Source organism: Antechinus flavipes, chromosome 1 (assembly GCF_016432865.1).
Source record: "Antechinus flavipes isolate AdamAnt ecotype Samford, QLD, Australia chromosome 1, AdamAnt_v2, whole genome shotgun sequence".
NCBI classification, from domain to species: domain Eukaryota; kingdom Metazoa; phylum Chordata; class Mammalia; order Dasyuromorphia; family Dasyuridae; genus Antechinus; species Antechinus flavipes.
Genome location: NC_067398.1, coordinates 135,133,314 through 135,159,800, shown reverse-complemented (window position 1 = coordinate 135,159,800; position 26,487 = coordinate 135,133,314). Strand labels below are relative to the sequence as shown.

At 36.0% G+C, this 26,487-nt stretch overlaps 2 protein-coding genes across 2 annotated transcripts in view; both read right to left on the bottom strand.

Moving 5' to 3' along the window:
- Nucleotides 1–26,487, bottom strand: part of ITGA1 (integrin subunit alpha 1) — a 190,376-nt gene that overhangs the window by 153,357 nt on the left and 10,532 nt on the right. The gene's annotated exons all lie outside the window — the stretch shown is intronic.
- Nucleotides 13,659–17,792, bottom strand: PELO (pelota mRNA surveillance and ribosome rescue factor). The gene is made up of 2 exons (XM_051990637.1): nt 16,977–17,792; nt 13,659–16,532 (listed from the first exon to the last, which is right to left on the bottom strand). Exons 1-2 carry the CDS (start codon nt 17,700–17,702, stop codon nt 16,101–16,103), a joined length of 1,158 nt encoding a protein of 385 aa, XP_051846597.1. The 5' UTR covers nt 17,703–17,792; the 3' UTR covers nt 13,659–16,100.

Genomic DNA, 26,487 nt, shown 5'->3' with positions numbered 1-26,487 from the left:
CCAGGTCATTCAATTATTTCTAAGTCCAGTTATCATCTGCACTAAGCCATGTTTTCTCTGTTTTCCTTCAACAAAGTGTAAGCTCCTTGAGGGCAATGAATGTTTCACTTTTATATTTGTGTCTCCAAAGTTCAGCAGACAATATGACACTTATTAGGCACCTAATAAATACTTGTTAATTCATCAACACACAAAGAATTTCATTAACACAATATGGGGGGAAGGGAGGCTGCTATTTAAAATTAGAAGGGGCCTTAGAGGCCATCTATACCAATTGCCTTATTTTTCATGTAAGGAAACTGAGGCTCAATGGAGAAAAATGACTGGACTTAAATCACACGGTTAGCAATAAATGACAGAGCTGAAATTTGAAACTATTATCTCTGATTCCAAATAACATAAGGCTACACATCTCTTGTTTAACAGTCTTGTTCCCTATTTTATATAAGTTCTATGGGTATAATAACACTTTCAATATCTATCATGTAGGCTATCAGAGAGGGTAAACAGCATGATAAATGGAAATTCCTTTGCAAGCCATAATGGAACCAGATGGAACCTTTGATTTCACTAATGTAGGGGAATCCAGGTGCAGAACATCCTGCCTTTGCTGACAGATGAGCAACCCTTCTGCAGCTTGGATCTTAGCTCTGGAACTCTGAGGGACTAAATAACATGCATGTATGTGTCAGTATGTGTCAGAGATGGTTCTGAAATTTGTTTCTTCCTAAAGCACAGGCTGACTCTCTGTTGTTATATGATGAGGTCTCCCTCATAACTATAAACTATATTAGCATCAGCAGTTAGTTATTCCATCTTTCAAATGACATGATAAACTTCTTGAGGGTCAATGTCAAGTCCTATGTTTCTTTGTATCACCCAAGTTGTATAGCGCTGTGTGCAAATAATAGGCATTTAATAAATGCTTTTTGATTGTCTCCTATTAGACTGTACTATGATTATCTAGAGGATATTTAAAGGGCACAAAATGTTTAATGTTTACTATTGGGAATTTGTGTCTGGAGTAAAACCTGTATATGTTTAATAATGATAATATGTTGTCCTTTTTGCAAAAAGAGTTGAAGTTACTCTTGCAAGATCATGCCCCTGAATTGCTTGCTTTTCTAAAATGCTGATCCTTTCATATTAATTTAATCAATCATTGAACAAGCATTTATTAAATGTTTACTATGTGCCAGTCACTGTGCTAAGCACTGAGTATGCAAAGAAAGGTAACAAGACAAACAAAAAACAAGTCCTGTCCTTAAGAAACTCAGTCTAATGGGGAAATACTATGCAAATAATTATGTTTGGTCAAGACAATACAGGAAATATTGGGAGTAGTCTCAGAATTTCCCTTATGAATAGAAGACTCTAATTGACTGGGTTATAGGCACTGTCTAAAATGAAAGAGCAAAGAACTATAACAGCTTTAGGACATCTTCATTTCATCAACCAAATAGTCTAGCAAGTATCTGACTATTATATATGGATTGTTATTTTCTTTTCTTTTCTTTTCTTTTCTTTTTTTTTTTTTTTTTTTTTTTTAAGCACTAAGGGTTAAGTGACTTGCCTGGGATCATACAATTAGTACATGTCTGAGGCCATATTTGAACTGAGTTTTTCTTGATTTCAGGACCTGTGTTCCATCCACTGTGCCAATTAGCTTCCCCAGAGAGTTATTTTTTTTTTTTGCAGCTTCCATCTTCTCATCTATAAAATAGGGGCTGCTCTTTGACTCAGATCTTGGAGTGAAATTCAACCCAGTGATCATCTAGTTCACTTCCTTTATTCTACAGAAGTTAGAACTGAAGCCTCCCAAAAGGGTCATGTGAGTTGCAAAATTAAACCAGAAGCATATGGCAAAACTGGGATTTGAGTCCAGGTCTTTGGACTACAAATTCAAATGTATAAAACACTTATCAAGCACTTACTTTATGTCATACATATCCCTACCATTTTGCAAGGACTTTACATTCTAATAGGGGAAAACAAAATAGAATAGAGCCAGTATTCAGCAGGGTCCCTTTCAGTGCTTTCTTTCCAAGAATTGTGATAACATTGGGATTAGGATGTCAGCAAGACTAATTATTTTGCATAGATTATCTATAAAACTGTTTATATACATTGTGTCTCTTCCAATAGAAGGGAGACAACTGTTTCATTTTTGGATTGCACATTTGGATAGCACAAAGTGGGTGCCTAGGAACCGTTTGTTGATTGATGTGTTTTTGTGTCTGGAAAATTTTTTAGGTGCTTATGATGCTCATGAAATTTTTTGTTCTATCATTTTTAAAGTGAAATTATTATTGGTGGTAAGGTGTAATGTTCTTCTTTTCTAAAATATGTAATTGTTCTCTGGGAGCAGATTTCTCGGGGGGCTTCTGGAGGCAGCCTTAGTTTCAGTTCAGATCAATAATCAATACAGCTAGCTGTTAAAAGTCCAGTCCTTTATTGTCTCCTTCAAAATAGCCCGCTTAGCTTTCCTTGGTTGTGAGAGCTCCTGTTGCTTGTCCTTTGCCTCTGCCAACTTCAGCCTCTAGCTTTCTCTGACTCCTGGCTTCTCAATCTCCCCAACTGATTCCTGGCTGAGGCTCGTCCTTTTATATGCTCTTTTAGAGGTATGAACTTAAAGGTTGACTCCTCCTCTGAGAGCAGGATTGTGGGAGCTATGACTTGTGAATCTCCTCCACTGAACTTGTGAATCTCCTGGACTTGTGAATCTTGTAGAACTCCAATGAGTGCTAAATATGTTAGTGAATTAGAGAACTTGTTAATACCATGCTAAATTAGATAACTGACTTAACACTTTGTAAGAATCCTAACAGTAAGGGAATTACAAATTTGGAAGAGAACAAATATCTATTAAGTGCATTCTATATGTCAGGCCCCTGATAACATTTTGTAATATCCTTTAAATCACTGGAATTTCACCAAAATTTTTTTTTTTCATTTGATATTTATAACCACTCATTTGTGCTGACAACCTCAACATTCCTGTATATTCTTGGGCTTGCAAACTTCTGTAAATTTATAGAATAATGGACCAATAAATAATAATAATAATAGTAAAAAATAATAAGGGAATTTTTTCCCAAGTAGTCATGTTACCCAATTTTCAAAATAATGTAATTCTCTTAAAATGACATTGGATTTATTTTGCCTAGATAATCTATACAACTGTATATAATAGAATCAGAATAGAAGGGAGATGAGTGTTTTTATAATTTTACATTTTGCAGTTGAGGAAATTGAGATAAATGAATTTGCCTAAGGTCACTCAGTGAGTAAGTGAAATCAGGTCTTCCTAACACCAGACCCAGCACACTATTATCCATTGTGCTACCTAACTGTCTCTAATAATCTTGACAAATGAGATAGGGGTATGTGATTTGGCAGACCAAGTAAAACTTGGCAAGCTAATGAAAATATTTGCAAGCCTCAAGATGTTTTTTTGCACCTACCAGCAAAGCTGTTTAAATATAATCTTTTCCCTAATGCTTCAAACTGAAAGCCTCCTAACACTTAAAAAACCTGGCCCTAGAGGGCAAAACATTCAAAACAAATGACCTTCTGCTCTGGAATCTGCTCCCTCTAGCAGTCTGCTCTTTCCTACAGTCTGTCTGCCAAAACCAGAACTTGGCAGCTTTTTGGAACATGTGCAAATCACTATTTTTTTTTTTTTAAATGTAGCAGTCACTACTGATTTACTATGTTGGAAAGATAGGCCTAAAAAACCCCAAACAAAACAAGAAACAAAAAAACAAAAACTAGAATGTGGTGCAAAAATATGAGCAAGAACAATTTGTTCTGTGGCCAGATTTTATGATACCTGCCTATTGCTAACCTCAACATTCCTGTATGTTCTCTGGCTTGAAAATTTCTGTAAATTTATAGAATAATGGAATAATAAATAATAATAATGGAAAGTAATAAGAGAATTTTTTCCCAAGTAGGCATGTTACCTAATTTTCAAAATAATGTAATTTTCTCAAAATGACCTTGGATTTATTTTGCATAGATAATCTATACAACTGTTTATATACATCTTGTCTTTCTCAATAGAAGGGAGACAATTGTTTTATTTTTAGATTAGTATTCCTAGTACATAACCAAATGCCTAGCACAAAGTAGGTGCCTAATAACTGCTTATTGGTTGATGAGATAATTGTGTCTGAATAATTTTTAAATGCTTATGATACTCATGAAATTTCTTGTTCCATCATTTTTAAGTTAAAAAAGGATCAAATTTATCTGTAGAGGCAAATTGTAAGTTCAGTATTCATAATACTAATTTTATTGGAAATATTAAAACAAATAGCTTCATTTAGTTTACACTATGATTCTCATTTTCTCTCAGGATTCATAGTGTAATGTAGCTGCAAATCCTCAAACACCACAGTGTTAGAAGGAGGTTCTAGTACATCATCAGTGACCAATGAGATGTGGTAAAATGCTACTGAGTAATTGTCTGTATGTCCAGAAAGGGATGTGGGTAAGACATGTAACAAGAATGAGACACAACATATTGAATGTCTCAAATGCTCCTGATGGTACAAGAATCATGAGAAGTATCACAGAACAGTGAGTAGAGAGTTATCCTAAGCTAGGAAGATATGACTTCAGCTTTCACTCTGTTATATGCTGCTTATGTTATTCTGGATAAATCTATTTATTTCTCAATGCTCCAGGTAACTCAATGAAATTGTAATGAGGCAAAATAGATGTTGATTTGCAATGGTAGAGGGCGTTTTCTCAACTACAGTACTAGTATGGATTTCATCCATAGGGAGAAAATCCCAAAGGAAGAAAAAGCTTCTCCCAATTAAGCAATTAGAGGTTGAGTGTTTTGAGTAGATGGTTTATTAAAATCTTTGGATAGAAATAGTCTAGGATAAAATGGCACATCAGAAAATCTCAGCGGGAAAGGTAGGAGTATATATAGATGTATTTTTTTACATTTACATTTTTATAGCTGAGGAAAATGATGTCCTTCTGGATCATGTAATGATTTCCTCATAGTCACTAAGGTTCTAAGGGGAAAGAGATGACAAGGGGTTCTGATTGTAAACCAAGTGTATTTTCTGCTGCAGGGTGCTATCTCTCAACTCTGATTTGCACTGCTAGAGGATAAGATTACAGATTCATTAAAATAACTTAAAAAACAACCAAAAAATGCCTTCCCAAGTATCCCACCAGGTTTGTCATACAATGTGCAATAAGCAGGAGGATGAAGGCACAGGTGATGCTATTCTTTGCCTAGAGCAGAAAGAAGCTGCAAGCTGAAGAATAGGAAGGTCAGCACCAAAGACAAAGTTGGCTTATAAGTTACTGCAGTGTTTTTACCCTAAAACTTTGAGTCCTTGGAGGTATCCTTCATAATAACCTCATATCTTCTTGCAGCTTACTGCCTGTTTTTTGTTCCCTTTCTTAATAAGGATGCCATTTAGAAGCTCCTTCCCACAGTATTTTCCTAATCATAAGATTCTGTCTATTTCCTCTCTACCTTTTACATAAACTCATCTTTTGTCCTACCACATCCTAAGCCCAGCTAGTAATTTCATTACAAATATCACTGAAGAGAGGATAGAAGTTCTCATGATTTGTTGAGGACAAACTCCTGATGGATGAAAGGGAAAATGAAACGATGAATAAAAATGCAGGAAGACTCCAAAGACAGTAAGCTGATTTGATGTGATTCTGGAAGATAATCTTCTAGTACTTGGCATATTAATAAATTAATAAAACAACGAACAAAGAAGTGATGAACTATGATGACCTTAAAGTATTTTTTGCCCTTTTTTTTCTCCCTGCTCCCAATCCTTCTCCCTAAACAGATCAGTTACAGAAGCAGGACTCAAAATAAAGGAAGGAACAAAATGGGAAAAGGATTGTTTGGTCTCATGAGGTACCACTAGGAAAAATTGATGGAGGGTAAAGAGAAACTTCCTAATAATTAGATGCTATCAAAAAGTGAAATGACTTTCCTCAGAAGTCCCAGGTTCCCTTTCACTGGAGACTCTCAAGTGGATGCTGGAGGAATACTTGTTGGCAATGTAGCAGTCAATTCTTGGTTATGTACAGGTTGGACTAGATGCCCTCAGAGATCCCTCCTTTCAAATCTGAGTTTCTGTAATCTTATAAGGATTCTTAGATTATCTAAATGATCCATGCAGTAAGATACTTGACCTTATTTTCAATAGAATGCTAGTACTTTTCTGTTAGTAACATACTTGGTAAGGAAGAACAAGCTATAAACTGATCTCTTTGGATCAAATGAGCCGAAGGATGAGGTTAAAGTACATTTTATATTCATAGAGTAATTTATCAGCAAAGTGTCAAACAAAAAGTTCTAGTCAATGTTTATACTTAGCCTTGCTGAAAAATTCCAGACATAAAAATCCTGGAACAGATTTGCATGAAGAACTCAGAGGACCTACAGTTTTTGGCCTATCATGTCTTACAAAAACAAAAAACAAAAAAACCCCAAACCCAAAATACCCTCTACAAGTACAATTAATTTTTTTCTTTAGTAAAAGTTCATTTGTTAGCATTGTTAGTGCATGTTTCTTTAATTAGAACTCCAGGAAGCATTCTGGATAGTTGACTTTTCAGAATATGCTTACTACCCTTAAACCTTCATACTTAACTTTTAAAATCTTGACTATTACATACTGCATAATTCTTTGTTGTTTCAAACAATATTAAACATAAATCAACTTATGCTGGATGGCTCAGGATCATCCTGGTGAACATCAGTCAGTGATGGTACTGTGCTGTAATAATACTGCTCATAGATGCGATTGAAGGCTATTTATCATTCTACTAAATGGCCCCAGACTCTTAGAATTGTTTTTCCCTTTCCTTTGGTCCTTCATTCACTAATTCTTTCCTTCTTCTCTCAGAAGCATATATTTTTTGAAAAATATTTTTAGTCTTTATTGTCAAAATGTCAGTTATCATTTATCAGTGATATCAGCATGCCTACCGGTAGAAGCTACCCTTACTGATTTGCTATCTTTAATTTATTGTAGATTTAGATATCAGACAGAAAAATCTGTTATAAATGGGTATAAAACAACCAAATAGGTGACATCATCAAGGCATTTCCCTGTGAGTAAAGTGCATGTTTTAGTGTGTGGGTTTTACAACATTTGCTCAGAGATATTTTTGTCTTTTTTTCTTTTTTTTAAAGATTCCTAACTATATTTCAGATAAATGTAGTTGCTGAGTAGCTGAATTCCAGATATGTGTTGTGTTATTATCAGGCTGGAAAAATATTAAAAACAAACTGAATCAACTTGGCATGAATAAATTCAGATTTACTACATAAAATTTCTGTTGCTAGTTACAGGATTGATTTTATAATAATAGCCATCGTTCTTAAATGGAATTGATTTTCATGTATGGTTGGAATAATCTCAATTTAGTTAACATTTCATTTCCACACTTACCCAATGATAAGAAAATCATAGATTAATTGCCCAGTGGTTAATGATGGTTCATGAAAGCACTTATATGGCTATTTTCAAGCTACTGTAATAGTATTTAATTATGAGTATGAATGTTTATAACTAGGTTGTTGACTTCCATCATTCTCATATTTCATATTTCTAATAGGCTACATGTTCATAAACTACTTATTCTTGGCTCCCAGATGTTAGCTAATCATAAGATAGTTAAAAAAAAACTTGTATTTTAAAGAAATGATGTCAAGATCTGGACAATAAAAATGGTAACTACTTTTTTTCTGCTGGTTTGTTTTAGTATTATTATTTAATTTAAATAATATATGTATATATGTAAAATAATAGATAATAGAATTTTTGAAAATAATTAATTTGAATAGAAACATAAATTAAGAATCCTCTCTTTCCTTGAATAGAAGCATAAAGGAGATCACATAGCAGAAATACCTATTTTAAAACTGAGAAGACAGAAATGTTCATTTCTACATCTGATTTTAATATCTCAAAAAGTTTTAACATATAATTCATGTAAACAGTTATATATCCCATATATATCCCATATATACATCCCATATAATTGGGATGTCTCTTTTTTAGTTTTGTCACAAGATTTAATTTTGTCTCTCACATATGCTCTCTTTTGTTCTCTGACACTTCCATCATTCTGGACCAGGCCCTCATTACTCACATGGACTATTTCAACCTTGCTCTAAGTCTCTTCCCAACCCAGACCATCTTCCTTTCTGTTACTAAAATGATCTTCCAAAAGGATATGTCACCCCCCTATTCAATAAACTTCAATATTTTCTGACCCCTTCCAGGATCAAATATAAAATCCTCTGGCACAAAAAGTCCTCCATCACCCATCTTCCCCACCATCTTCACCTTTCCTGTCTTCTTACCCTTACTCTCTCTTTACCCTGAGATCCAATGACAAGACTCTTTTTGTACAAGGCATTTTTATTTCCATCTCCCCCAATTTTTTTTTCTGGCTATCCTTTTTACCTAGAATTTTTTCCTTCCTCATCTCTAGTTTCTGGTTTCCCTGATTTCCCTCAAGTCCCAACTACAAATAGTTCTACAAGTAATTTTTTCTCATTCTCCTTAATTCTTGTGTCTTCTCTGTTGACTAATACTAACTGATCCTGTCTATATCTTGTTCTTATGTAGTTGTTTGCATGCTATTTCTCCCATCAGCCTGTGAGCTTCTTGAGAGAAAGATTGCCATTTGTCTTTCTCTGTATCCCAAGTGTTTGTACAGTGTCTGGCACATAATGAATGTTTAATAATTGTTTATAGACTGATTTGCCATAGAATTTAATAGATATTACCAAGAACAAAAAGGCAGAAATATATACTTTAAAAATAATTTTACATAAAAAATTTCATTCATTTCTACTGATGCAAAGATCATATGAGTTAGAGTAAGGCCTGTAAATACAACATCGATCACAATTTATTTACATTATAGATTCTTTGGAATTGTCTCTTGTAGTCTTTAGGAGAAAAACCCTATCTCTTTTTAGGATTAAAAAAAACAGAAGAAACTTCCATTAAAAAATTAAATTGTAGATTAATTACTTTTTAAAACAGGAAGTTCTTTAACTTCCTTTAGTCAGCTATGACCCACAAGGTCTAAGGCAGGAAACAAACAACTATTCTAGTAGCAGTAAATACTCTAAAGAAAAAGCTGTGTTTACTGTATTTCAATCTTTATACCCATTAGCTTTCCTAAAGGAACTTATACTCCTATGAAATACAAAATGATTATTTGAGACTTTGTGATTATTAGGATATAAATAAATTTAGTAGAGGTCTATTCTTAGTAAATTTATTTAGGTTAAAAGAATTTTAATGAACATAGCCCACAAAGGAAAGTGAATATACTATAGATCTTCTTTAAAAAAAAATTAGAAAACCCTTAGTGAAATATTTCAAAATTTCTTTGAGATTAAAAGTTTGGTTAAAATAGCAGTCAAAACTACTGATACACAGTAATTCACATCAAATGTAAACTAATCTTAACATGATGAAGTTGGAAAAGCAAGAAGTATACTTCTGGAGACTTATAGTCTACTACTAGCCTGTAACAACATTGGCAAATGCCTATTGCTCCTGTTCCTCATTATCCTTATCTGTAAAATGAAGGAGTTGGAAGGGACAGAGGTAGGCACAAAAGACCACAGCACAAGATTTAGGTTGCATGAAACTGAGAAGTTTTAAGCATTATAGTAAAGAGGAGAGTTTCATTTACCTAATTCTTGAATTCTATCAATCTAGTATCGATGCCTTGGTAAGATGAAGAGCCACCTTATCTTCTCACATTGGTGAGGTGAAAGGTTGAAGGAAATAGTAAGGAGAAGATATGCGTAATGAGAAATAAAAAGAAAGGAGAAGTTTGATTTTGCTAGCGTCGTGAGCAATATCTGTCAGAGACAGATGATGGCTACTTTATCTTAAGCTTCCCTAAAAGAAATAGGATTAGGGACAAAACCTATGGTTTCATTGGTATATGGATTCCCTAAGGGAATGTTTTTCTGTCAATGAGTCAGTCAATAAGCACTTACTGACACTTACTATGTAAGGGGCAAGCACTTTGTATCCCAGTGGCAATGTGAAGAAAAGCAAAAACATTGCTCCTGTTCTCAAGGAGCTCACGTTCTAATTTGGGAGTGAATAAATAAATAAATGTAAAATCTCTACTATATAAATTGAAGGTTATCTCAGAAGGAAAACACTAGGGACTTGGGAGTAGGAGAGGTCTCATGAAGGTGGGATTTGAGCTATCTTAGAGGAAGTAAGAAAGACTGGTTGAAAATGAGGAAAAAATGTACTCTAGGAATGGGGGGACAAACACCCAATTACAAGACTCAGAGTCTGGAGTCAGGAAATGGAATTGTCTCACCTGAGGAATAGCAAAGGATGCCAGTTTTTCTGGATTGCAGAGTTCATGGAGGAGAGGAAAGAACAAATAGGTTAGAATGACAGGAAGGAGCTAACTGCCATCCAGATAATTTTATATTTTATCTAGGAGATAATAGGTAGCCACTGGACTTTATTGAGTAGAGTAATAACATAATCAGATGTTGGTTTGGCAGATGAGTGGAAGATGGATCGGAGAAAGGATGACCTTGAGGCAGGAAAAACCAACCAAAAAATGTAAAGTGATGAGGGCTGGCATAAAAGGCAGCAACTGAGTGAGAAGAAACAAGACAACTCTGAAACAAAACTTGGCCCCATATTGAATATGTGGGATACATAAGGAATTGAGGATGGTATCTAGTTTGCAAGGCTAAATGATTGAAAGGAATGTGATGCTTTTGGTGAAAGAAGAAAGTTAGAAAGAGGGAAGAGTTAAGAAGATAAAGATAATGAAATCTCTTTGGGACATACTGAATTTCAAATGTCTAAGTTTGAGATGTACAAAAAGCAGTTGTGATATGAGACAAACTCAGAAGAAAAGTTATGTATGTATAGATGTACAGATCTGGGAGTTATCTGAAAACTGAATCCATGGGAGGTGATGAGATGACTAAGTGAGAAAACACAGAAAGCAAGCAAGCCCAGTATAGATCCTTTGGAAATAAGCAAGGTTAATGGTTGTAACTGGGAAGATCTAGCAAAGGAGACTAAGAAGAAACAGTTAGATAGCAGTTACGAAAACTTGTTGTATCATTGTTGTTGCTTCTACATCAGTCTCACTCTGTCTTCCCGAGTCAAACACCAGATAGGAAAATTTAAGCCAGGAAAGAGTAATATTTTATCCTGTAGGAGACCAAAGATAAGAATTGAGAAAAGGCTATTTGATCTGGCCATTAAAAGAATAAGGGCCACTTTGCAGAGGGCAGTTTCAGTTGAATGATAAGGTCAGAAGGAAGATTGCAGATGATTCACAGGAGAGAGGAAGTGAAGGTACCCTACTACCTACTACAGACTGCTTTCTCAAGTTCAGCCACAAAGTAGATAATAGCTAGCAAGGATGGTTGGATAAGTAGCTTTTTTTTTTTTTTTTTGGTGGTGGTGGTTGTTTTTTTAAGGTTGGGAGGGAAATGAACATGTTTGCAGGAAGAAAAGCTGCCACAAGAGGACAAAATTGAAGATTAAAGAATAGGATGAAGGATATACATAGAAAGGTTTGCCTTGGTAAGATGAAAAGCTACCTTATCTTCTCACATTGGTGAGGTGAAAAGTTGAAAGAGATAATAGGGAGAAGACATGCATAATGTGAAATAGAGAAAAGAGATCATGAGCATATTATCTGTCAGAGAGGATTCGAATCTAAGTTTTTCTGGCCTTAAAGCCAACTCTCACTAAGCTACCTACCCTGTCCAGCATTTACTTAATGCTAACAAATAGATTGTTTTAAAGCTGATTTTAGCAGTTGTTTTAATTCTAATTTATCATCCCTCATTCATTTGTATTACTTAAGCTACTACTTCTCCCTTCAGGGTTCTTGAGGGTAGAGTTGTGCTTCAAATTTATGATCCAGTCTTTCCTTCCTTATATATTCATTCATTTATTCAATAAATCTGTAGGTGATAACAACATAGGCAAAATATGATTTTTAAACTTCTTTTTGCTTTGTTTTGTATAACATTTTTAGTTCCTAGGATTTGCCAGTTTTAGAATGCGGTTTTGTAGATTGTGTATGTAAAATACAATGAAACCTTCCAGCACGTTAATTCTAAGTCCTTCAAACTTTTCTTATGGTTCCTATTTTGCAAAATTTTTAAATTGCCTACCTCCCCTCTGAAATCTTTCAAATAATATATGAAACTCTTAATACATGGATTATTATAAAATTTATGCCTCCTAGCATTTGTTTCTGAAGTTATTTATGTGTGTGGTTATAAAATAATGGAAATTTAGACATTTCCTTCCCAAACGGTCATAAAGATGATCTGTGCCTGACCTGAAATAGAATCTTCTAAGCTCCTATTAGTATGATCAGCCACAGCTACACATCACAGTCATTTTTTAAAATTATTATTTTTAAAAGTATTTTGCTGAGGCAATTGGGGTTGTGACTTGCCCAGGGTCACACAGCTAGGAAGTGTTAAGTGTCTGAGGCCAGATATGAATTCAGGTCTTCTCAACTTCATGGCGGGTGCTCTATCCACTGTACCACCTAGCTGCCCCCAATGTCATTTTAGTTCTCTATCAGTAATACCATAATGAATATGTTCCTGTAAGTTTTTATGTAAATCAAAATATATATCCAATGGAAAAGAACAAGGATGGCAGCCAAAATAGGCACATTCACAGATTTAAGGAAAAAATTTAAGAAACAATTTTGTTGCTTCTTCATGGCACAGGAGGGGACAATACCCTACTAAAGGACTATTCTCAACAGATTAAGCTCTGGCAGATGCTCTCATGAAGGAAATGCTTTAAATATAGTCATGGTACAGATGATCTGCTATTTAATGACCAGTCTAAGACTCATGATGATACTTAACATACTTAAGTATAATGATACTTAACACCTAATGGCTACAAGTGACAGATTCTTTGGCTATAATTATCTACTAAGACAGAAGAAACAGAAGATAGTTTTCAATATCATGCAGGCCCTTTCTGTAACAATGGGGTTGGAAAGGGAGAAACAGAATCAAAGGGACTAGTAATCATGGCTTTTAGATGATCTAATTAATCTAAATGAGTAATTTTTACTCAATTACTATACCAACAAATTGAGACACTACTGGAGGAAGTGGACTACATCAATACTGACATTCTTCATTTAGATTTAATTATAATTTTTTTCATTTTCTAGGAAGATAACTATCAAACAAGATTTCAGAATTAAAAAATAGCATTAAACTTTCTCAACAGGAGAGTCAATCATAAATGATAACATAAAAGGATACAGACAAAGAATAATTTTGCAGAAAAAGATCCTTAAAGACTACATTATATTGAAAGCTAGGTGAAGTTAGTGGATATTGGCCTGTGAGTCAGGAAGACTTGAGTTTAAATATGACCTCAAATATTAATTGTGTGATCCTAGGCAAGTCATTTAACCTTTGATTGCTTCAGTTCACTGGAGGAAGTGGCAAACCATTTAGTATCTTTGCCAAGAAAACCCCATGGGGAGATATGGCCCACAAAGTCAGAAATAATTGAACAAGAAGTGCTGAAGGGAAGAACTACTACTCCAACATAATTTTTAAGACCTTGGGTTAAATATTTTAAGAGTTTAAAATATTTTTATTTCAAGAGCTTTTCTAAACTTTTTTCTTCCAAAAATGAGTATACTAAAGTAAAGCACCATTGCACTGCAGAAATCCAAGGCAAACCAAAACAAGCTTAAAATTGTTTCAAATCAAAAAAGATAAATATTTGTACACCAAAGTTATAAAGTTATAAAAGGCAGCAAGAATTCAAGTCCGTTGAATTTTAAGACATAAAAGAAACCATTATGTTACTTGAAATATTTGGTTCTTAACCAATGGCATGTTTAAATTCAAGGCCCTCTAGATCTTCCACCCTCTTGGGAACCCTCTCCTTTTCTGAATCCTGCAAATTCCACAGATGCTCTTTAAATAAAACATTTCATGATTTTCTTTGCTCAGATTGAAAAGAAAATTAAACTACTCCCAAAATACTCCTGTTTTTAAAGGGAGATTTGGAAATAGGGATGTTAATGCTAATTTTATTATTTGTTATACAAATTATTAGAGAACTTTTTCAGTTATGTATTTGATTACTATGGGATTTTGAAAAGAATTACAATCTGAACATAAGGAAACAATTCATGATTTAAATGCCTTTTGGGGGGCAGGGGAGTAGGGCACATTATTTCACTAATGAAGAGAATTTTTAGTGAGCAAATTCTCTGGATGAAACAAAAGCAGACTGGAAACTATTCAGCAATTTAGTCTAAAAGAGTTGCCTGAGAGATTAAATGACAGGTTCAGGAGAATAGCACTTCAGAAATTGTACTTGAATTTAGTTCTTCCTGACTTTTGAATGGCCTCTTATAATTTCCTAATATTGTTATGGCTATCTTTAAAGACTAAATTTTGTATAAAGCAAGGCCAACGTATGAGCACATTATTGACCATTTGGTAACATAAAACATTTTGGTTTAAGGCAGAAGTTTCTGAACTGTAGGACATGCCTTCCTGAAAAGTGCGAAGCAATGGTCAAAATTACTGGAGGAATAATCCAGTTTTTCCCCTGAATTTAGTTACTTAGCATAAACTAATATCACAGATATCATCCTAATGTTTTGCTGCATTTGGAAATGAAGTATTGTAGAGGTTAAGTGAAACTATCCATATCAGATTCAAGTATGATATAAGCTTATTTAGAATGTGTGTGTGTAGGAAGGGGAATATAACAACTTTTTTGGGGGGGTGGAAAGGGCTTAAAAAAGGAGACATTGTAGAGTGGTAGAAAAGCCTGGATTTAGAAGATCTATTTTTACACAGAGTTAGCAACTTTGTAAAAAAATTTACTGGGAAGGCACATGTAAAATACTGGCTAGAATAGTAGTTAGAATTAATTGTTAGTAGATTGTATTTACACATGCCAGCTGTCAGAACAGAAAATAAACCATATTATTTTGAAATGAGTCAATGAATGTCAAAAATATTCTACCTGATGCCCCAAAACCATAAGCAAAATACAATTTACCATTTCAAACAGTAGACCATTTTGCTGACATTGTAGTGAATTACCTATCATCCCTTTTCAATTATAAACTAGGTCAAATACGTTGTCATTATTTTGCTCCACATGGGTTCTGTTCAATCATGAAGCATTTGCATGACTAAATCAAAATTGTTTAGAATATAGAAAATACTGCTTTAAAGACTCCAAGTTAAAGGCAGACAATTTGACATTCTAATAATTTAACGATTAATAAATCTGACAAATCAAAACAAGTACATGGCATAAACAGAAAGACCACTGTATGTGAAGTCAAAGTTGGATTGCACTATGACCTTTGCTACTGTTGAGCTGCTTGACCTCAGAGAAGTTACCTTATCCTCTTTGGGCCTGAGTTTAACATTTGTAAAATCAAGTGTTATAGTTAAAAAAGTTCCTTTCTGTTCTAAAACTATGAATAGTAAGCTAAGTATAGCATAAAGTTAACTTAAGGACAGTGGCTTCTTGGCATGTTAGAAACTATCTCATTCAATTCTTGTAATGTCAGTTTTTAAGTTTTCTTTAGTGAATTTTCTATCCAGTTTCCAAAAACACTTTCTAGCCATTTTTGAAGACTAGGTAAAATTACTGTAAAGCGCTCTGAAAATAAAGTAAAAACAAAACCAGTAGTTTATCCCCAGTACAGTACACACTGAATGCAGCTGATATAATAGAAACACATCTTTTTCTCCTCTAATTATCAAACTATTTACTCTATCTCTAGGAGATTTTCCCCCTAAAGTGATAGTAATGTGAATAAGGATAAAATTAAGACATTAATTTTCTCTTTATTTTCTAGTTGTATAGATCTTCCAACAGTAATAGATTAGCCTGACAAGAAAAACTCTCTCATGGAAATGAAACAGAACCTCCTAGCAGCTTTCATACTGGATTTAAGAACATCTGTTTTATATATTAGTTTATGTAAGTGAAGAAGTTGGGCAATAAATGGTCTCTTTTTACAAGTGCCAATCATTAATCCTCTTCAGAACTTGAACCAGACTCCTGATCAGAAAGATCAGGGACAGGGAAGCGCAGAATGGCAGCAACTCCAGTCAACTGGCTGAGCTGCTCCCCAGATACATGAAGACTAGAAAATATCCGAACTGTGCCTGCATTCTCTCTGACACTGTCCACCAATTTCACATATCTGCTTCGGGTGGCTACATCCTGGTGTCTGAACAGCTCATCACTGATGAGCAGTGTGTCAATTGCCAGAGCCTCATTGGCCTTCTCCACCTGCTTGAGTCCATAGAAAGCTCGGTCAGGTTCATGTTGCAACATCTTGTAGAAGTCATCTAAGGCTTTTACTTCACCAGCAGCCTTGGTGTCTGAGAGGCGACTGGCCACAGTAGGATCACAAAGGGCCTCTTTCAGTGAGTATTTGTGCCCAGAAGAGGCATGCACCTGGAATCACAATTAGAGAAGTTAGAAGAAATCTTTCAGAACACTTATTCTACCTTGAAAAAGTTAACTCATCCTAGTCCAATCCTGACATAATTGCCAAAGCTATAAAGCATCAATCTTGCTTTACTTATGTAGAAATGTTTCAAAAGGAATTCAATATAAAGATTTATCAAACATTTAACTTTCTTAGGATCAAACTGCTTATTGTTAGGTATATCTCAACTACTTTTTTTTTTTTTTTTAATCTAAAAGGAATCACCAACGTGAATAAGGACACTAATTTTCTCTTACAGCCCAGGTGACATTTCTAGGGTTATCATGTGAATATGATTAAGACGTCACTCCCACATCCCTTCAAATGTCCTCATTCCTACACTATGTATACAGATTTATGCTAACCCACAAGCTTTAATTTGGGTTATCCTGTTAGCTAGACTACTGTACCTGAAGGAATTTGGACCGGTTTTCCAGCAGCAGCTTGTTGTCCGTCTTCACGGCCTGCTGGAACATGTAGTCGCAGAACTGCTCCCTCACAAAGCCGGGGCTGGCCACCAGGACGCACTTGACCACGTCGAAGTGAATGTGGCGCTGGATGGCCTGGACCACCTGCTCGTAGAAGCGCTCCAGGGCCCGGTCGTGCTGTGAGCAGTTGCCCCGGCGCTTGCGGGGGATGTTCACCTCCACCTTGGCTCGGGTGAGGGTCATGCTAGGCGTGACAAGGCAGATGTGAGCGAGGCCTTCCTGCATGACCACTGCGGCCACGTCCGCGCTCCACGCCGGGTCGCATGCCTGCTCGATGCGCTCCAGGACCACGCTGTCCCACTGCTTCTTGGCCAGGGTGAATTGGCGGTTGGGCTCCAACTCGATGGTGTGGTAGGCCCCCATCTTGACATACTCGTTCTCCTGGATGTTGGTGCCCTTGACCCGCAGCTGGCACGCCTGCGAGTCGAAGTCGATGGTCTCCACGCAGAGTGTGAGCGTGGTGCGCACGCGGTTGCTGCCCACGCTGCCCGTGGAGGACTCGGTCTGCACCTTGCGGATGGTGGAGGCACGCAGGCTGTCGCCCACCTGCAGAAGATTGTAAGTGTGCCACATGTCCTCGGGCTCCTCGGGCACCAGAGTCACCTGGCCCGCGTTGTCCTTCTCGATGTCCTTCCTCACGAGCTTCATGCTGGCGGCGGAGGCAGCCGTCAAGGGGGGAAAGGGTCCCGCTCCGCCTCCTCGGGCCTGGCTCTGGCCGCTGCCGCCGCCGCCCCGCCGGCCGGGTACTCGGCCTCGCGGAAGGAGGGAAAGAGCGTCCCGCAGAACCTTCCTCCTGCTGCGCGCGGCGCTCAGGACCCCGCTGCGTAGGGTGGAAGGGAGCCGCGGTGAAGACCCGTAGTCCCGTAGCCCCCAATTCAGGGAGGCCGGCAGTACCGATGTAACGGCGGCTGGCTATGCGCCTGCGCAATAGACACCGCCTCCTGAGCCACGTCTCTACGGGTGTACGTAAAGCTACGGGAGAGGTAGAAGGCGCATGCGGCGTGCGCAGGCTCACAGAGCCTTAAACCTCTGCCGGCTGGAGAAGCGGCAATGAGTTTCCTACGGGTGTTCCTGCAGGCAGTAGCTTTCCAGCTTTCCGAGTTTCTCGGGGTGGACGGGAGAGGAACTGGGGAGGCTCAGAGACTGCCCTGCCCCTCCTGCTCTGCTTCTCCCGTACCAGCAGCAGCAGCAGTTGTTCACGGAGACTCACTGCCTTAGAACTGGAAGGGATCCAGTCATTCGTTTAACATTCGGCAAACATTTTATTAAACGCCTGCTTTGTACCAAGGCTTGGAGAAATCACATAAAACTGATACAGGCCTTGTACACAGATAGCTAATAGGCAGAGACGGAGCTGTGAATATGCCTTAAAAGTCATGTATATTGGTATTTTAGCGTATTTTTTTTTTTTAAGTGAGGTAGGGAGAAGGACCTGGAATCAGGAAGGTACATGTGTTCTAAAGTGGCCTCAGACATAACTGTGTGACCCTGGGCAACCTCTGCCTCGGGTTTCTCATCTGTAAAATGGAAGCATATGCGGTACAAATACAGACATGTATAGACACAAAGCACCTCCAGAAACGTTTTATGTCCAGCAGTTAGCATGGTACCTGGTGCCTGATACTTAGTAGGTGCTTAATAAACGTTCGCTGATTGATCACTGATTTCCTTTGTAATTTCTAGGAATTTTATTTTATGAGTTTAAAGATATTCTGAGAAAAGAATACAGACTTCACCCTATTGCCAAAAGGTACCAGCAGTGGCTTGCTGGAGGCAGCTAGTACACGTTAAGTTTTCATTGTGAGCATTTACACCTCAGAAATTGGCAGATTACAAATCAGGGCATGATTTATTCTTTGGTTGATTCCAGGGGTCCTCAAACTTTTTAAATAGGGGGCCAGTTCACTGTCCCTCAGACTGTGGGAGGGCTGGACTATAGTAAAAACAAAAACTTTGTTTTGTGGGCCTTTAAATAAAGAAACTTCATAGCCCTGGGTGAGGGGGATAAACGTCCTGAGCTGTCGCATCTGGCCCGTGGGCTGTAGTTTGAGGACCCCTGCTTACAGAGTGAAGAAAGTGATGGAATGTTAAAATGTTAGTGTTAAACTAACTGATGTTAAAATGTTAATAATTCAGGTTAAACTTAGAAGTGTTATTTTTTCTTTTCTTTTCAGAGAACTGGGTGCTAAACATTAACCAGCATACTTCATAAAACACAAAAAAGGCAAAGAATCTGGGGTCTAAAGGGTCAATGATTTTAGTAATTAGCTATGGAGTCCATTCTTTCTCTCCTCCCCTACTTTCCTTCTTTTTAGAGATGAAAAATTTGATTTAATTAGGTTGTGATTTTCCCAAGGTCAGGAAGGTGGAAAGTGACAGAGTGGAGATTCAAACTGAGATCCTTTGCCTGAATAGCCAAAGCTGTTCTTACATAGAAAAGGATCAAGTTGAAAGTCATTGCTGTCAGGGAGGTGGGTGACATTAGCCATGACAGACTACTGTGTCCTACCATATTTCTTGGCTCCTCTGTGCAGATTCAGCAGATGGCCTGTTTGAGCTGGGTATACATGTTGGGTTTCCAAACATGTTTGGAAGTTTCCAAAATAAATGGCATTACAGCTTTGCATGCCTAACCAACCAGGTTGTCTTTCTGATCTTTCTAACTGTCCTCACATGACTTAGTTTTAATATAGTTAAAAAGCACTGATTCCAGAGCCAGAAAGCATTTGTGGAATTTACCATTTAGAAAGCCTTTCAGTTACTTGACCCAGTGACCTGGTAATTGCAGAATCCAAAGCTATCAATCAGTACATTCTGCAGTAGCCTGTGTAAAATGCTGGATTTGGAGACAGTTCATTTCACAGTAGTGTGGGGCCAAATGTTTCTATCCAACATCAAGCAAAAAAAAAAAAAAAAAATGGAGAGCAACTGGATAAATCAAACAAAAAGTTTACAACCAACTCTGCTTTTGGTCCTAAATTGTCCAGATCAACTGTTTTTAACAGTACCTAGTTTCATTAGAAAGTTCTTATTATACAGCAGACTCTGAGTTAAAGTTATTAACTGACAAATTCCCTTGCCTCACCAGAAACATATCATCTTCTCTACTTTTTCCCTTTCAAAACTCTCACTCTCTGAATGCCCATCAACATTCAATTATGTCAGAAGGTTTTTAAACTTGTTTTTTAAAAAATATTTTGAGAACTATATTTGTTTGTAACATAAATGTATTGGCTCATGCCTATTTTGTCTAACTTGAAGGTCTAATTGAGGAGCCTTTTGAGCACACCTAGCTTGCCTAATCTGGAGCCCATTAGTTACCCTGCCACATTGGTAGAGTTAGTCTCCTTATCTTGGCTGCCGGTATCCTTAAAACTGATGAGACAGAGTAGATTGATGATCTCTTTCTGTTACTATCTATTTAACAACTTTTAACTGTTGCATTTACTCAGTTTACTTACAGTGGGGATTTTAAGAGGAGAAAGACTTTCCTTCTTTTTTATTCTGTAAAAAGGAGCCTGGGCATGTTTATTTGCATTCTGTTTGTCCCTAGCTTCATAAATAATCTCCTTAAACATGATAGTTTAAATTGTGGCAAACTTGGAGCCATGATTGAAGGCAGGAAGGTGCAGCCAACCAGTCTGGCATGGAAACCTGGAGAAGCCAAGATGCATGGGGACTCCAGCCCTTTGGATTTGGAACTGAGATTATATCTCATAGGAACCCAACTAAACTAGGAATATAATCTCTTTCCCTTCTCCTGGGAATGAAATGACACAAAGGAGTAGGAGGACTCCTATATGATGGAAGAGTAAATTTTTATGTTTATAATTCTACCTTTTCAAATAAAGATTTCTGTGTAAAAGCTAAAGCTAATTTTAAAAGGCTCTTAATGGCTAATGAGAGCTACAGTGTAGAAAACCACACCCCCTACATTTGGGGGAATACATCAATGGGAGCTGGAGCCAATGTCAAAGAATCTCTTCCCTCCCTCTCCCCCCCTCCCCAGTCCTCTTAATGATACCAGAAAACTCTGAAGAAGGAATGAAATGGTAAAAATCTGACATTCCTAGTCTTTAGGTGGTAGAGGTCAGGGCTGCCTGTGTGGCCCATATAATTTGCTTCTTTTGTAATCCTATGTATTCTATTCATTGAGTTTTAAAATATTGCTCCAATGAGGGATCCATAAATTTTACCAGATTGTCAGAGGTTCATGATTAAAAAAAAAAAAAAAAAAGGCTGAGGAATTTAATCCAAGTGTTAGTCTCAATAACTGGCTAAAGTAATTCTTTATAAGGTGTGAATCTTTTTTTTTTTTTAAGCTAAGATTTGATTTCCTTTCCTTTCTCCCCCCAAAAGTTTCTAATTGGTATGTTATATAACCCAGATTATCTAGGAAGTATAGTGGACAGAGTGCTAGGTGTGGAGTCAGGAGTGTTTATCTTCCAGAGTTCAAATTTGGCCTCTGACACTTCCTAGCTGTGTAACCCTGGGTAAGCCAACCCCATTTGCCTCAGTTCCTCATCTGTAAAATGAGATGGAGAAGGAAATGGCAAACCACTCCAGTAACTTTGCCAAAAACAAAAAAAACAAACACACACACACATACACAAACACACACACACACACACACACACACACACCCCAAATGGGGTCAGGAAGAGTCAGATATGAATGAACAACAATAACTAACTGGTTGTAACTCAGTTCTCAAGCCTGGAACATCTGCATAAGACCCTCTTCATTGGTAGAGAAAATGAACAGAACCATTTATAGAATGTCTAAGTATGTTCTAAGATCTATTTGAGGCACATTCATTACATGATATTGTGACTCTCCCACACTTAACCTCCTTAGGTTCTCTCCCTTGAGGAGATGCAATGTCCAGTACTCTGCAGATACCAGTCCCCAAAATAATAGTATAGACACATTTTTGAGCAAGAATTTCTTTTTTTTATTGTTGTTGTTGCTGGGGCAATTGGGGTTAAGTGACTTGCCCAAGGTCACACAGCTAGGAAGTGTTAAGTGTCTGAGGTGACATTTGAACTCAGATCCTCCTGACTTCAGGTGCTCTATCCACTGCGCTACCTAGCTGCCTTGAGCAAAGAATTCTTCTACACCTTTTCTACTCCATTCCTAAACCATCTCCTTCCCTACCTCAGTTCCAAGGAATACAATATAAAATCTAGGCACAGAGATTTTCTTAAAGCACAGGTCTGAATAATTCCTTTCTCTGTAAATTACAATGACTCCTTATGCCTAGTTTAGAATCAATTTTAAACACTCCTGTTTGATATTTAAAACACTTTTGATAAAAGGCAAAGAAGGGGTCTTACCAAATTCCTTTTATGAAAGAAATATGATACTGATACTTAAACCAGCAAAAGTAAGAACAAAGAAAGAAAATTATAGACTATTTTAATTAATTAATATGGATGTAAAAATCCTAAATAAAATGCTAGCCAAAAGATTGTAACAATATATTACAAAGACATATTATGACTAAATAAGATTCATACCAGGAATTCAGGGAAAACTATTAATATACTTGATCATATCAATAAAAAAGTAACAAAATAATATAATAACATTAATAGATGCAGAACATTTAATTGATAAAAGTACAACACAGATTTCTATTAAAAATATTCAGAAGTGGGGCAGCTAGATGGAGCAATAGAGCACCAGCTCTGAAGAACACGGAACTTATCAAACTTAGGAATATGTGAATAATTTATAAACAAACCAAAGAATGAGAATATTGTAAAATGGACAACTGTGCTTGAATTAAATTAAAAAAAAAAACAACAACAACAACAAATGTAGTTAAGATCAGAAGGAAAGCAGAAAACTGGGGGAAAAATGTATAGACCACCAAGGTCTCATATCTCAATTATATAAAGAACTCTATCAAATCTGTAGAAATGTGAGGCATTCACCAATTGATAAGTGATCAAATGTTCTAAACAAGTAATTTTTTGATGAAGAAATCAAAAAAAATTATAGTCATATGAAAAAATGTTCTAAATCATTATTAGAGAAATGCAAATTAAAACGAACTTGAGATATTTTACAATTATCACATTGGCTAAAATAATAGAAGGAAGAAATGACAAATGTTGGAGAGGATGTGGGAAAATTGGGACTTTAATTCATTGTTGGTGGATCTGTGAGCTGATCCAATCATTTTGGAGAGAGATTTGAAATTATGCCCAGAGAGTTATTAAGCTGGCTATACTCTTTGGCCCATCAATAGCACTATTAGGTCTGTTTCCCAAGATGATTAGGGAAAATGGAAAAAAAAAAAACCCTATGTGTTCTATAGTTTTTATAGTAATTCTTGTGGTGTCGAACTGAAAATTGTGGGATACTCATCAATTGGAATGGCTAAATAAGTTGTGATCTATATTCATAATGGAATATTACTGTGCTATAAGAAATGATGAACTTAATAATTTAAAAAAAAAGCATGGAGAGACCTCCATGAAATAATGCAGCATAAAATGAGCAGAACCAAGAGAATATTGTTTATAGTAAAGGAAGTATTCTTTTAAGAACAACTTTGAGCGACCAAGGCATTTTATTATAAAATATCCAAATTAACTGCAAAAATCCTATGAAGATGCTGTTTGAATCCTGAAAAAGAACTGACACACATACACACATATATGTTTGTGCATATATATATATATATATATATATATATATATATTTGCCTATATGTATACACACATATAGACATATTTATGTCTAATGGTAGTCATCTCAAAGTTTGGAGTGGAGTAAAAAAAAGAAAGTTACATGATAACTTTGTTGCATATTTGAAAGGGATAGCAAGTTGTACATGATAGATCTGTGATTTCAGGTGCAATCCTGTTTTTCTATCCAACTTTGTTCTGGAAATTCTTGTTTTATTTCTTAAGTTCAGAAGAATAGAAGTAAATTTAAAAGATAAAGTTCTTGTGAACCTGGTCTTGTCCTACTTTTCCAGCCTTATTATACATCATTACTTGTCATATACTCCATTATTCAGTTATACTTCCCCTCTTAGTAGTTTTTATGTATGACTCTTTAACCTTCTGTCTCTGTGATTTTGCATTAATTGTCCCCCATTTCTAGAGTAGTCTCCCTTGTCACCTCCAGTTCTTAAAATCTCAAGTTTCTTTCACTACTCATTTTGGGTACCATCATATCTGTCCCTGACTCTGCCCCTTAAGCATTAGGCCCCTCCTCTATCAAAATTACCAGCTTATTTTGTATCTGTTTTGTGCACTTATTGGTCACATACATACATAATTTTATATGTATGTATATAATCTAGCTAGTGCTTTATTTTCATAGTGAAGGTGTATGTTCTTTTTTTTTAATAGCTTTTTATTTACAAGTTATATGCATGGGTAATTTTACAGCATTGATAATTGCCAACCTTTTTTTCCAATTTTTCCCTTCTTTTCCCCCATCCTCTCCCCTCGATAGCAGGTTGACCAATACATGTTAAATATGTTAAAGCATATATGTCCTAATAGTTATTTGGAGTTTGAAATAGTGTACTGTTAGCCTGTGAAGCAAATCAAAAATGCAGGTGGACAAAAATAGAGGGATTGGGAATTTCATGTAATGGTTCATAGTCATCTCCCAGAGTTCTTTTGCTGGGTGTAGCTGGTTCAGTTATTACTGCTCTATTGGAACTGATTTGGGTCATTTCATTACTGAAGATGGCCACATCCATCAGAAATGATCAACATCATTGTTGTTGAAGTACATAGTGATCTTCTGGTCCTGCTCATTTCACTCAGCCTCAGTTCATGTAAGTCTCTCCAGGCCTTTCTGAAATCATCCTGCTGGTCATTTTTTACTGAACAATAATATTCATAATATTCATATACCACAATTTATTCAACCATTCTCCAATTGATGGGCATCCACTCAGTTTCCAGTTTCTGGCCACTACAAAGAGACCTGCCACAAACATTCGTGCACATATAGGTCCCTGAAGGTGTATGTTCTTAATAAATGTTTTTGGATTGATTTACTAATAAAGATATACTATTACACCTCACAATATAGGATTAAGGTGGACATCCTTTTCCTTTCATCATAAAGCTATGTCAATGGCAATTTTGAGTATTTGGATTTAAAAATGACTTGGAACAGATGAAAGATCTGATAGCCATACGAAATTTGTTTTTATATATGCTTGCAGAAATCTTGCATTCTCTTCACTCATCAAAGTTAATGCTTTTAGACCCTGATGGTCTCAGAATTTAGGAACTAAGAACAGTTTCCTGAATAGTTTCATACTGCCTGCTTATGGAATGGAGCCAGGAGACAAGCTAGGAATATGAAGATAGTTTATTTCACTGTATAATGCTGTAATCTGTTTAGATATAAGTTTTTTGGCTAATGACTCAGACATTTTCCTGGTAAATGGTAGTATATTTCAAGAACCTGAAAGGCCTGTCTATAGTTCCTCTAACTTTAAACTTCCCTCCACATTCGTCTCTTTCTGTTAATTCTTTATCCACCTGAAGAGATCAGCAGTATCTTTGAAGGTGATCTAAAATTCTACTTTTACAAAACATTCATTTATTAAATATTAAAACTTGTGAAAACATCTTGTATATATTATATTCCATAGATCCTCTTTTTAAAAATGATGTAAATCTATTAGACTGTCTCTTGAGATTACTTTGTCAGTTGATATACAGATTTCTCCTAGAAATATAATTTAATCTGAAATATCTATAACAATTTGAGACATATTCTTTCTAGTAACTTTACACTTATTATAGATGATGTAAGGAATACGTCATGTTATCTATTTTAAAATCAATTAAACTTAAATGTGTCAAGGTTACTGACATTATTATTTAAAGACTTACTTAATCTATTGATAATATTAACATTGTAAATTATGAATCTTGTTAAAAGAAGTCTATTTTAGAAATGACTCTTGTTATTATATATGCATTTTTGTATTTTCTTAAAATAAAGAATTTGAGACCCTGTCTCAGTTTTCTTGTTTAAATTTAATCTGGATTCTGACTCATTAGTCTTTTGTCAACTCAGTCTTTTTTACTTGCCAGTAATTTTGATTATATCTGTTATTTATTCTAAAATTGATGTTATTTTGGAGTTTTATCCTCATGAAAACTGGTTATAAAAAGTTTAGTGATGTAATCTCTAGGAATTTCCATTACACAGCATTCTAAGCTGACACTGATGTAACATAAAAAACAATGGATTAGAAAATAAGAAATTCAAGATCCTAGTTCCACTTCAGCAGATACTTTATTATAATAAAGGAGTTGGAATGTAGATGCAAAGAACAAAAAACTCAAACAGAATGCTGTGAAATTATTTGCCTATATATGACCATGTCACTCTCCTTTTCAATAAACTTCAGTGGGACCCTATTTCCTCTTAGATAGAA

What these genes read in the sequence shown, in the direction of transcription:
- PELO (XM_051990637.1), bottom strand. Translation starts at nt 17,702, where the DNA reads ATGAAGCTCGTGAGGAAGGACATCGAGAAGGACAACGCGGGCCAGGTG. An exon ending in ACCGGTCCAAATTCCTTCAG is followed by an intron (nt 16,533 to 16,976) that starts GTACAGTAGTCT and finishes TTGTGATTCCAG; the next exon opens with GTGCATGCCTCTTCTGGGCA.